We start from the raw sequence: 13,691 nt of genomic DNA, 5'->3' as shown, positions 1-13,691 counted from the left end.
CCAAGCCAAATTACTAAACTGCTGAATGCTTCTAGGCCGAATTCAAATACCAGTTTCAGCAGGGAATTTTTCTCAAGCACTGTCAAACAAAGAGCACATAAAAATGAACATGAGCCGACTCTGCAGGATTTGAAATAAAACGAGACCGTCGATCAGTCTTACAGCTTCTTTTCCACCCAGAGCTTCCAACCACTGCTTCCTTTCTTCTTCGGAAAATGCTTGCACGGTCAGGGAAACACCAGGCCTGGAAGACAACAGGGGCAGATCCAGTTACCTCGAGATGCTAAAACAAAACTTCCTCTTCTATCTCCTGAGGCTTTCCTTCGAGGATTAAGTTTTTGAGTTTGTTGTTGTTGTTGTTGTTTTTGCAGTACTGAAGATGGAACCCAGGGGCATTCTATGTCCTAGCTATACCCCCAGCCCTATTTTTTATTCTTTATTTTGAAACAGGCTTTCACTGAGTTGCAAAGGGCCTCACTAAGTAGCTGAAACTGGCTGCGAACCGCGATCCTCCCATCTCAGCCTCCCAAATGCTGGGGTTACAAGCATGCGCCACCACGCCCGGCTATTGCTTGAGTCTTAAATGTAATAAAATACGCACACATTTTTCTATCTTAATTATTTTTTCTATGTACAGTTCAGCAGCATTAAGGGCATTTCACACTACCGCACACACATCACCTCTACCCATCTCCGGCACTTTCTTCAACTGTGCACAACAGAAGCTCTGCCCAGCCAGTACCTAGTAACTCCCCGGTCCCCATCTCCTCAGTGCAGGCAAACCACGCTCTATCTTTATAAACTGTTCTATTCCAGGTGCTACACGTAAATGGAATCAGAAATTATCTTTTTGTGACTGGCTTGTTTCCTTGAGCATGTCATCAACGTTCATCCACGTTGGAACGTGTATCAGAAAAAGAGACATGAGCCAACTACAAGTAAAAGGACAGACGAGCTGTCATTAGAAATGGAGGGCTAAGCAGGGCGTGGTGGCGCACGCTTGTAATCCCCGCGCTTGGGAGGCAGAGACAGGAGGATCGCACAGGTTCAAAGCCAGCCCCGCCTGCTGGCTTAGGAGACCCTGTTTCCAAATAAAAAAAGTATAAAAAAATAGGTCTGGGAGTGTAGCCCGGAGGTAGAAGGGCTTCCAGGAACCCCAGTACCACCAAAAAAAAAAAAAAAAAAAAAAGAAAAGAAAGAAATGGAGGGCTAGAGACAAAGGACTGACTTCTCTAAGTCCTAAAGGGAAAGGAGAGAAAATATCAATCCACAATTCTATATCCATCAAAAATGAAAGGAAGATAAAGGCGTTTTCATATAGTGAAAGAAGTCTTCTCCAGCAGACCTCCATTATAAGAAATCTTTAAGTCAACTTAGTTCAAGGAATATAAGAAAAATGGTACTAGGCAAACACCCAGTACTTCTTGAGAAAAGAATAAAGAAAACCAGAAAGACTAAATATTCCTATAAAAATGACTTTTAAAAATTCAGACACACATACATACATAAATAAATGTTAAACTTCTTTAAGAGATCACTGATTATTAATTTCATGAAGTAGAAACGTAGTGAATTACCACAGAATATATGTAGTTAATGCTCTATACGGTTCATAGAATCATAATGTATGTAGAATGCATAACAAAGCAGAGAGAAGAGGGTAGCAATTAAAAACCCCTTGTTCCAAGGCTCTTATTTTATTTACAAAAAGGCAGGGAATGTGATAGTATTAAAACATATATTATACTCTCTAAAATAACACCGAAAAATAAAAAAGCATCACTAAAAATCAGTAGATAATGGAGTAACTAAAAATAACTCACTAAGATGACAGGAACGAAAAGGACAAATGAAAAATAAAACCAAGATGATAGGCTTAAATTCATGCATATAAAAAGTATAGTATGGCCGGGCTTGGTGGCGCACGCTTGTAATCCCTGTGACTGGGAGGCGGTGACAGGAGGATCGCGCTGGTTCGAAGCCAGCTCTCGCTGACTTAAGAGACCCTGTTTCCAAGTAAAATATATAAAATAGGTCTGGGAGTGTAGCCTGGAGGTAGAAGGGTTTCCAGGAACCCCAGTACCACCAAAATAAGAAAGTATAGTATGTATAAATTAATGAAAGCCCTGATAAAAAGTAAAAGGTAACAGCGGTTTGTTGTTGATTTGGTTTTGCAGTACCAAGGTTCAAACCCAGGTCCTCAAACATCCCAGGCAAGCACTGAGCTTCATACCCAACACTTTATTTTATGAGACAGGATCTCAATAAGTTGCCAAGGCTACCTTGAACTTGAAGATCCTGCCTCAGCCTCCTGAATACTTGGGATTACATGAGCATGCACCAACATGTCTGGTTAGAGTGGTTTTTTTTTAAATAATTATTATTTTTTAAATAGATCTAAATAAAGTTTAAACATAACAACACAGATGCAGAAGGTAAAGGGCACTGAATATAAGAAAACTAATATAGTCATAGTAGCATCAGAGAAAACAGATTTCAAGATAATAACAAAAACTAAGAGTGTTTTCATGATAATCAGAAAATGATTTCATTAATAAGACAGATCAATACGCATGTACAAACACACACAAAATCTTTCTAAATATTACATACAAAAACACTGACAAGCTAGTCATGGTTGTGAATGCCTATATACCTCGTACCTAGGAGACTGAAACCGGAGGATCACAAGTTCAAGGCCAGCCTAGGACACTTAGTGAGACGATGTTTCAAAATAAAAAAATAAAAAGGGCTGGGAATATAGCTCATAAGTAGAATGCCCCTGGGTTCAATCCCCAGTATCAAGGGGAAAGTTTTTTTATAAAATTAAAGGGAAGTATCTTAATCATAGTTAAGAAATGCATCCATATTTCAGTAACTGATAGAATAGAAAACAAAAATCAATACAGAATACTTGAATAACACTATCAGTTAGATCTAACTGATATTTAAAGAGAATGGCACCTTCATTCTACAATGAGTAAAAACGTCATTGTGCTCAAAGATGCAAGAAATATTTTCTAAGTTAAACCAACCTGAGACCACAAGTCTAATGACCTGCACAGTGTTGATAAAATATACACATTCTCTGACCAAAAACATATTAATAGAAAAATATTACATGCAGAGTATCTACAATAATTAGAAATTTAAGAAACACATGTCTACATAGTACACTGACACCTATATCGTAATCAGGTAAAGAGAAAGTTACTTGGAACCAAAGGATAATTAAAATATTAAAATTTATTAGAGTCTGAAGGGAATTCATAGTTTTAAATGCTTAAATTCATAATTAAAGTGCAAAATCAATGATGCTTCTAACCTAAGTAGTAAAGAAAAAACAAATTAACTCCAAAGTACTAAAAAAGGAAATAGAAACAGACATGAAAAGAGAAAGTAGATAAGAGGAAATTCATGCTAATTAACAGCTTATAAAAAATTCCTTGAAAGCTGTAACTTATTACTGGGCACAGTGGTACATTCCTTTAATTCTAGGACTTGGGAGGCTGATACAGGAGGATTGCACATTTAAGACCAGGCTTAGCAACTTAAAAAAAAAAATAAAAAAAAAGAACCTACCATACTATTTCTCATGAAAATACAAATTTCTAACTAAATATTAGCAAATAAATAAATATACAAAAAGTTAATATATCATGACCAGATAGATTTTTATCTTAAGCATGTGAGGTTAACTTAGAAAATTTAGGGTAATTCACCACATTAACAGATTAAAAGCAAGACATAATGATCATTTCTATAAACAATGAAAAATATTACATCAAAATGCAGACCTAGGCCGGGTGTGGTGGCACACATTTGTAATACCCGCGCTTGGCAAGCAGAGATAGGAGGATCGCTCAGGTTCGAAGCCAGCCGCGCTGGCTTAAGAGACCCTGCTTACAAATATAAAAAAGTATAAAATAGGTCTGGGAGTGTAGCCTGGAGGTAGAAGGGTTTCCAAGAACCCCAGTACCACCAAAAAAAAAAAAAAAATGCAGACCTATTTGCATTTTTTTTTCTTTTTCTTTTTTTATGGTACTGGGGGTGGAACCTAGAGGCTTTCTACCTCTGGGCTACACTACCAGACCTATTTTATACTTTATTTGGAAACAGGGTCTCACTAAGTTGCTGAGAGCCTCACTAAGTAGCTGAGGCTGGCTTTGAACCTGCGTGATTCTCCTGTCTCATCCTCCCAAGCGTGGGGATTACAAGCGTGTGCCACCACGCCCGGCCCTATTTGCAATTTAAACTGGGAACAAAAGCTCCATTGATATTAAAAGGCAGATATAAACAATTTCCAATTAATGTTATATTAAACACTGCAATAATGAAGCTTTCCCCTTCAGGTCAAGAGCAAGACAAGACATGCAATATCACCACTTCTATTTACATTTTCCTGGAGGTCTTAGGAAGTATAAAACGACAAGTAAAAAAAAAAAAATCAAAGGTATAAAGATTGGACATGAAGAAAGTTGACTCTACCCACATATCACTGTAAACATAAAAAAAAAACTAAAGAACACCAGAACTAATGAGTGAACTTAGCAATATGAAGCCAACTATATTCTATATATGCATAGTGATCAACTAGAAAATTATATGCTCATAAAGAAGAACAAAATTATATCATTTGCAAGAACATGGAAAGCCCTGGAGAACGTTATGTTAAGTGAGATCAGCCAAGCACAGAAGGAGAAGGTACGTATGTTTCCTCTAATATGCCCAAACTAGGAATCACAGAGGATACCAGTGGGACTCCAGATAATGGAGGGGAAATATCAGCAAAGTTTGAATGAAAAGATAGGAGAGGAAGAATGCTGATTTTGATTAATGAGGGTCTACAGCTGAACATGTGTAAATTTATGAATAAGACATGGTTAACCTGGACAACCATTGGTGGGAGGGGGAAGGGAAAACGGGGGCAGGGGGAGAGGGCACCAAATATAGTTTAAATGTATACCACTTATGTTCAATAAAAAATTTGTTAAAAAATGCAAGAAAGTTTACAAAACTTTAGAAATGCAAGAAGTTTTAGAAATGCAAGAAGTTTACAAAAGATGCCCCGAAAACCTATGCTACAAACTGAAAAAAAATAAATAAATATTGAGAAGAATTAAAAATCTAAATAAATGAAAAGTCAAGTTTAGGAACTCTTCGGCTTTATGTTGATAATATTGAACAGTGAGTTTTTGTTTTCTGGGATTTTTTTTAAGTTTTTTTATAGGAATAAACTAACTCTAAAGTTAAGAATGCAAAAGACCTACCATAACCAAAACAATTCTTAAAATAACTGAGGCCTTACTATTGCAACAATCATCATGACAGTCTGGAATCAGCAAGAGGAAGCAGGAGAATAGGCCTAGAAAGAGAAATACACGTACAAAAATTATTCTGACAAAGGTGTCAAAACAATTGAAAAAAAAATAAAGTCTTTATCAACAAATGGTGCTGGAAGTACTGGTTAATCTATAGGAGAAAAAATAAACTTCAGTTCTCATGCTTCACACCATATACTCCCTCAAAAAAATAAAAGTTCCAAAGTCAGACCAATTATAAAGCTTTTACAAGAAGACATGGGAAAGTTTCTTCAGAACCTTGAGGTTCATGGAGGTTTCTTAGAGCAAAAAAAAACTCTACTAATAAGATTATATTAAACTGACAAACTCAACTTCAAAATTAAAATGTTCTTCTGGGCAAAGGCATCGCTGAAAAGAAATATAGTCGCAGATCAGAAAAATATCCACAACTAATAAACCTTATAAAGAATCTGTATCCAGAATACTAAAAGAATTCCTGGAACAAAAAGACAACCAACATGATATTTAGGCAAAAATCTAAATAGACACGTCACAAAAGAATATAAAGGGCCAAAAAGCACATGAAAAAAGTGTCCAACATATTAGTTATGACTGGCTAAAATAAAAAGGATGAACATAACAAGAGGTTGGTCAGGAAGTGGAAACACTGGAACACTACTTTGGAAAACTCAATTTCCCAAAACATCAAACATACATTTCTCATAAACCCAGTGATTCCATTCCAGGTATTTACCCAAAGACATGTGTCCACAAAACCCTTGCACTAGATGGTTCATTCCAGCTTTATTCACAAAAGTAAAATTAGTCCACACTGGAATAGCCCTCAGCACACATTCTAAAAACAAATCTATTGATGTCAATTCGGATTTCCATTAAATATCAGAATCAATATAAAGTGAGGCTTTCAATAAAACACTATAAAAAGCAAAGAAGCCTATATATGTTGTTTCGAAACCAACTCAATGCATGTTTTAATGATTCAACTAAAAAAAAAATCTTAAAAACAACTTTCTTTGATGATGTTGAACATTTTTTTCATGTATTTATTGGCCATGTTTACTTTTTGTGTGAAGTGTATTTAGTTCAATTGCCTTTTTTTTTTTTTTTTTTTTGGAGGTACTGGGGTTCCTGGAAGCTTTTCTACTTCCGGGATACACTCCCAGACCCATTTTTGTTTTGTTTTGTTGGTGGTGGTACTGAGGTTCCTGGAAACCCTTCTACCTCCAGGATATACACCCACACCTATTTTTATATATATATATATATATATTTTTTTTTTTTTATTTGGAAACAGGGTTTCTTTAGCCACCGCACACGCGGCTGGCTTCGAACCAGCGTGATCCTCCTGTCTCTGCCTCCCAAGCGTGGGGATTACAAGTGTGCGCCACCACGCCCGGCCTGTATTTTTATTTGGAAACAGGGTCTCTTAAGCCAGCGCGGCTAGCTTCGAACCTGCATGATCCTCCTGTCTCCGCCTCCCAAGCGTGGGGATTACAAGCGTGTGTCACCACACCCGCCTCAATTGCCCATTTCTTGACTGGATTATTTGGGGTTTTCATAGTGTGAAGTCTTTTAAGTTTTTCTTTTTTCAGTACTAGGGATGAAACCCAGGGGCATTCTACCTCCAAACTACACCTCCAGTCCTATTTTTTATTCTTTATTTTGAAACAGGGTTGCACTGAGTTGCAAAGGGCCTCATTAAGCAGCTGAGGCTAATTGCAAACCTCTATTCTGTTTTAGCCTCCCAAATGCTGGGATTACAAGCATGCACCATCACACCAAGCCAAATTCTTTGTATATTCTAGATATGAGTCATTTATCTGAGGACTAGCTCACTATAATCTTCTCCCATTCTGTAGGCTCTCTTTAGAAACCTAATGGTTTCCTTTGATGAGCAGAAACTTTTTAATATTGTCCCATTTATTCATTCTTGTTTTAATTTCCTGAGCTTTGGGGGTCTTGTTGAGGATGTTTCTATGTGTGCCTATATTTGGGAGTGTTGGAGCTATGCACTCCTCTGTAACTTCAAAATCTCTTGTCTAATTTCCAGGTCTTTGATGCATCTTGAGTTGACTCTTGTACAGAATAAGAGGTAAGAATTAAATTCCATTTTTCTACAAATGGATAACCAGTTTTCTCAACACCATTTGTTAAAAAGGCTGTCTTTTTTCCAACATATGTGTTTAGCAACTTTGTAAAAATCAAATGGCCATGTGTGGATTTGTTTCTGTACCTTCTATTCTGTTCCATTGGTCTATGTGTGTTTTTGTGCCAATACCATGCTGTTTTTATTACTATACCCCTATGGTATAGTTGGAAGTCAGGAATGTGATACCTCCTACATGGTTCTTATTGCTAAGAATTGCTTTGGCTATCCTGGGTTTTTTGTTTGTTTCTCCATATGAAATTTATGACTGATTTTTCTAGGTCTGTGAAAAGTAACATTGGTATTTTGAGAGGAATTGCACTGACTCTGTAGATCACTTTTGGTATGAAAATCAAAAAGTACACTGAGATTCCATCTAACCCCAATCGGAATGGCAATCATCAAGACATCAAACAACAAGAAATGCTAATGAGGATGTGGGGAAATTGGGACACTTCTACATCATTGGTGGGACTGCAAATTAGTGCAGGCAGTATGGAGATCAGTGTGGAGATTCTTCAGAAAATCGGGAAGGGATCCACCATATGATCCAGCTATCCCACTCCTGGGTAGCTTTCCAAAGGGACTGAAATCAGAAAATTAGAGTAACATATGCATACGCATGTTTTTATAACAGTGTGCTCAAAAGAGTCAAGGTATGGAAACAACCTGGGTGTCCATCAACCTATGAATGGATTACAAAATTATAGGATATACAAGAATGGAATTCTACTTAGCACCAGTGCCCACCCTTCCAGGAGAGAATGCGGGAGAATGTCACAGAAGAGCAATTACTAATCAAGCGAACGCGTGGGGGTCACCCCATAACCCGGCATGCAGCAAGCTCCTAGGGAAGCAGCTCGGCGCACGTGCTGTGTGAACACCTCTGGGCCAGGAGACATCTTGCTCCAGGGAAGGGGGCTGTATCTCCTGACAGGCTGCAGTTTGCTGTGGCCAAAACCACTGTACAAACTATCATTTTCCCAGCCCATTGAAATGTGGTTGGCATGAAGCACTGAGGGTGAACAGTCACTTAAGACCCTTATTTTAGTCATGGTATTTCTCTATTTGTAGTTGTGTTCCTTTTTGAGAGAAAGAAAAAATCCTTGAATGATATAATTTACACCATAAATCTGACCCACTTCAATTGTGCAATTCAACATTTCATATATTCACAGACTTATGGAACCTGCACCAAAATCGATTTTAGAAGTTACTGCGCCATGGGGAAGAAACCCATATTCATTAACCATCACTCTCTTGAGCCTTCCAAAACTCCCAGACCTAGAAAACCACAGATTCATCCTCTACCTATACAGATTCGCCTGTCATGAACCTTATGTGTAAATGGAATCATCAAACATGAAGTCATTTATGGCTGGCTGGCTCCTTTCGATCAACATCATGTTTTCAGGGTTCAACCACATTGTAGCATGGCCTAGTTGCTTCTTTTAATCACGAAATCATCTTTCATTATGCAGAGATATCACATCTTATTTATCTATTCATCAGTATATACACAGACATCAGTATCTACATAGATATATATGCAGTCTTTACTTTTTGGCTATTATAATGCATCTAAAAACATTAATACATGTTTTTGCATAGATCTGCATTTTGCATGTGTTATATTTTATACACTTATGTGTGTATGTGATATATATATATGTCATATACATATATAGATAGAATTTCTGAGTCAGATGCCATGTTATGTTTAACTTTGTCAAGAACTGTCAAGCCAAGGCCGGTCGTGGTGGCACACACTTGTAATCCCCGCGCTTGGAAGGCGGAGACAGGAGGATCGCGCAGATTCGAAGCCAGCCTCTCTGGCTTAAGAGACCCTGTTTCCAAATAAAAATATAACAGGTGCCCTAAGTATTAGAACAGCACATGGGTACTGGAAACAAGACAGCAATTTTCTAACCTAAGGATTTAAAAGCCTCCCATGCAACTAGCTGTAACCACATAACCCCATCGAGGTCAACAGTATGTGAGCAGAAGTAGTGTTTGCAATCTCTAGAAAGTGCTCCTACAATGGAAGCCAGCACTCTATGATAGAGAGGCCTGCCTCTTGACCCTGAGGCGCCTGGAGAAGGTGCTCCCATTCGGAAGCAAGATCTGGCACTGCAGAGCCTACATCCACCCTGATCTAGCTGCCTCCAGCTTCCCAAACAAGAGAAAAAAAAAAATCAACAGACACTCCTGAAGCCATGATGACTTTTTTCTGTTATGTGCAACCAGACCTGACCTAAGGCCACAATTAATTGAAAGCTTGTGACTTATATCTACACAGATCAAATCCAAACCCGAGTTCCACTTTGCAGCTTATTAAGTATCACTTATGGTCACGATGCTACCTGACTGCTCTTCTTACATGAGAAGTAAAAATCAGTAAAGCTGGACGCTTGGAAGGCAGACAAATTTTATTTATATTAGACAGATGCAATCAGCTATGAAATTGCTATACAAAAGGTCCCAATAGGAATTCTGTACAAGCTCCATCAGAACCCATTTACACTATCTACACACTCCAAAGCAGGTTAAAAAATTTTTTTAAGAAGAATAAAAACACTAGCGCTCATGCTGTAGCAGTGTGGTATTGAAGAAAGAGACAGCTGACTGACAGTTGCTTGATTGAATCTAATCCCAGTCCTATCACTTTCCGAGCAACAATTCCACGTCATCTAATCCAGTGCAAATCTGGTGAACGCCCACGATATACAAAGCATTACAGTTCCTACTGCCATAACTACTGGAGAGACAGGCTCCCTACTCCCAGGGAATGCATAATCTAATAGACAAAGAACAAATTACTTAAAAGTCCTAGTGGTCTACCTGGCCAGGAATGGGAGAAATAGACAAGATCCTATCTCGTTCAAACTTCTCACGAATTAAAACTTCAAATCTTGTAATCCACTCGTCTGTTGATGGATACCTAGTTATGGTTCCATAGTTTGGCTATTGTGAGTTGTGCTGCTATGAACATGGGTATGACTATATTACTGTAGTTCTCTGGTTTCAGCCCCATTGGAAAGATACCCAGTGGCGGTATGGCTGGATCATATGGTGGATCCATTCCCAGTTTTCTAAGGACTCTCCACACTGATCTCCATCGTGGCTAGACTAGTTTGCACTCCAGCCACCAATCACAGAGCATGAAGGGTCATATGTTTTCTGTAATATATGCAGGAAAGGAAATAACTGCAATATAAGAAAGACTCCAGATGATGAGGAGAAACCTCAGGGGAGCAAGGAGGAGATATAAGGGTAGGGGTGGAGGAAGACTTAGGTTCATTAATAGAAATACTACCATAGACTGTATGTGTACATGTGTTATATACCAATGTCAATCTGGGTACTCCGCATTGGGAGGGAGGGAAATGGGGACGGGGGAACCAAGAGCGTGTGCATGTATAGCATTGTCAACATGATTGACATTATGATGTGAGGCTATAATGCACCAATAAAAGCATGCAAAAAACCTTCAAATCTCCAGAAGCAGACATATCAGTGTTCATTCAACTCTCACCCCAACCCCACTAGGTTTTGAGCCCCAAGTGGGAAGCACAGTGACCGTGGGGGTGGTTCCTATCCACTATCCACCAACCAAGAGCCTCCAACACTATCTGCTGGTTATCACAAACACAAACTTATATTTCCCCATTTAGAGATTAGAAAATAAACCAAAACACAGTCAGAGTGTATAACTAAAAGAAGTAGCTTGATTCTCAAGACTCATTATTTAAGAAAGTATATTATGAATATTACAAATAATTTTCCAAGTTAATCAAAGAGGTTAGGAAAAGTAAGACTTAGCCAAGCAAGGTGGTGCATGCTTGTAACCCCAGTATTTGGGAGACTGAGACAGGAGGTACACAGGTCCTCAGCCAGCCTCAGCTACTTAGTGAGCCCCTCCACTACTTAGTGAGACCCTGCTTCAAAATAAAGAATAAAAAAATAGGGCTGGGGGTATAGCTTGAGGGTAGAATGCCCTTGGGTTCAACCCCCAGTACCATGGTGGGGGGAGGTAAGGCTTACTTATAATAAGCATATATTTTGAAATAGATTCATAAGATACTTTAGTGTTTATATGGAAACACTGAATATATATTCCCATATAAAACGCTTGATCACAAAGTCTACTTTCCTCAAAAAACCTTCTTGGGGCTGGGGTGTAGATAAGTAGTAAAGCTCTTGTCTGGCCTGCATAATGTACTGGGCTCAATCCCAAGAAAAAAAAAGATTTCTTAGAAAATCTATAATAACCAACCAATGTCCCCTGACCTCTACACTTTTTTTTTTTTTTTTTTTTTTTGGTCCTGGGGGATGGAACCCAGGGGCCTTCTACCTCTGAGTTACACCTCCAGTCCTTTTTTAAATTTTTATTTGGAAATAGGGTTTCACTAAGTTGCTGAGAGCCTCACTAAGCTGCTGAGACTGGCTTCAAACTTCAAACTCCTGTCTCGGCCTCCCAAGTACTGGGATTACAAGCATGGGCCGCCACACCTGGAATGACCGCTACACTTTTGAAATGCCTAGTGGACACTCAGAAGCAATATTGAATTGGCAGCTTATATAAGACACTAGCATTCAGGGAAGAGATAATGAATTTGAGAAATACGCATATACGGATGGTATTTAAAACTGTGAGGCAGAGGCAAAGACAGACAAGTGTATCACACATACGCACACACATGTATTTTATTTTAAAATAAATTTTAAAAAGAAGAACCTGGGGGATCCTTGTGGCAAATAAAATGTTCTGCATCTTGACTATAACGATATCAATATCCTAGCTGTGAGGTTGTACAACAGTTTTTCAAGAGGTCACCATTGGGGGAAACTGGATAAAGGGTACGCAGGATTAATTTGTCTGATTCCTTAGGATTGTGTGTAAATCTACACTTAGCTCAAAATAAAAGGTGTAATTTTAAAAATGTAAATATCCTTTTTAGGAAATTATTAGTACAACTGGGCATGGTGGCGCACACTTGTAACCCCAGTAGTTGGGAGGCCAAGACAGGAGGATCACAGGTTCAAGGACAGCCTCTACAAGTAGAAAGACTCGTCAACCTAGTGAGACCCTGTTTCCAAATAAAAATAAAATAGGTCTGGAAACATGGCTAGGAAGTAGTAGAAAGCCCCTGAGTTAAATGCCCAGTACTAGCCAGGTGTGGTAGTAATCCCAGCATTTGGCAGTGTGAGACAAGAGGATGGCGGTTCGTGGACAGTCTCAGCTACTTAGTGAGGCCCTTTGCAACCCAGTGAGACCCTGTTTCCAAATAAGAATAAAAAATAGAGCTGGGGGAGTGGCTCAGAGGTAGAATGCCACTGGGTTCCATCCCCAGGACGGGGAAAAAATAAATCCCTAGTACTACCAAAAAAATAAATTATGAGTCCTAGATGGCAAGGTAAAGAGAAGAGAGATCTCAGTACTGAGCTCCAGGATGGAGAGGTCTGGGAAAGGAGGACCTGGTGAAGGAACGCAGGAAATGAGAAAGCCATGACGGTGAGAACAACCCAAGCATTGACATCTGAGAACCGCAAAGCCAGAATGTGGCGGAGTGACCGGCCACACAGAATTCTCCTCGGGACACTTCAATCTGGATGGCACTGAGGACCTGCACAGAAAGAGCCAGGGCGGAGAGGTGGCGCCAGGTGGGACTATATCCATAACAGCTTTTTGAAGAATTCCACTGTGTAAGGGAGGAAGGAAATGGAAAGAGAGAGGAAACCACACGATGGTCTTCTAGTGACAGAAGTAGAATTTTTTTCTAAGATGAACAAATTAAAGTATTTTATATGCCGATGGGAGGCAAAAGCAATGTCAAGAAAAAGAAAAGGAAGAGCTGCTTGAGCGGGACCATGCAGCTGTGGAAAGAAGGTAGAGGAGGGAGTGGACCGTGCAGGGCGCTCCCCTCAGGAGCACAGAGCTCACAGGCTAGAGGAGAGTGGGCGGGGGTCGTGGCCTTAGCCATGGAACTGGGTCTATCTACGCTATGGCAAAAGGGCTCCTATCGCTTCTGTTTTCTTAACAAAATGGCACACAAAATCATCAGGGAAGGCAGGCAGTGTCAGGCTCTAAGAGAGAAAGGACAGGAGGAGATACTGGTCAACTAGGGGAATGAAGGAACTACAGAAACATATTCTGGTCAGCGCCAATGGCCTGCTGGAGGCCCACGGTCGTGAATACAGAGTTATCCAGTGCAGGCTAC

At 39.3% G+C, this 13,691-nt stretch overlaps 1 protein-coding gene across 3 annotated transcripts in view; it reads right to left on the bottom strand.

The window, feature by feature from the left end:
• ARHGAP10 (Rho GTPase activating protein 10) overlaps nucleotides 1–13,691 on the bottom strand; it is a gene marked incomplete at both ends in the record, with an annotated part of 308,500 nt that overhangs the window by 143,026 nt on the left and 151,783 nt on the right. For all 3 annotated transcript variants that reach the window (XM_080697718.1, XM_080697720.1, XM_080697719.1), the window contains one exon: nucleotides 163–244. In XM_080697718.1, the coding sequence (XP_080553844.1) occupies nucleotides 163–244 (82 nt within the window). The remainder of the gene's footprint in view (nucleotides 1–162; nucleotides 245–13,691) is intronic.

The sequence above is a fragment of the Muscardinus avellanarius genome (assembly GCF_963383645.1).
Source record: "Muscardinus avellanarius genome assembly, chromosome: 6".
In the NCBI taxonomy this organism is placed as follows: domain Eukaryota; kingdom Metazoa; phylum Chordata; class Mammalia; order Rodentia; family Gliridae; genus Muscardinus; species Muscardinus avellanarius.
The sequence above is the reverse complement of the archived record's forward strand: the minus strand, read 5'-3'. Positions and strand labels throughout refer to the sequence as shown.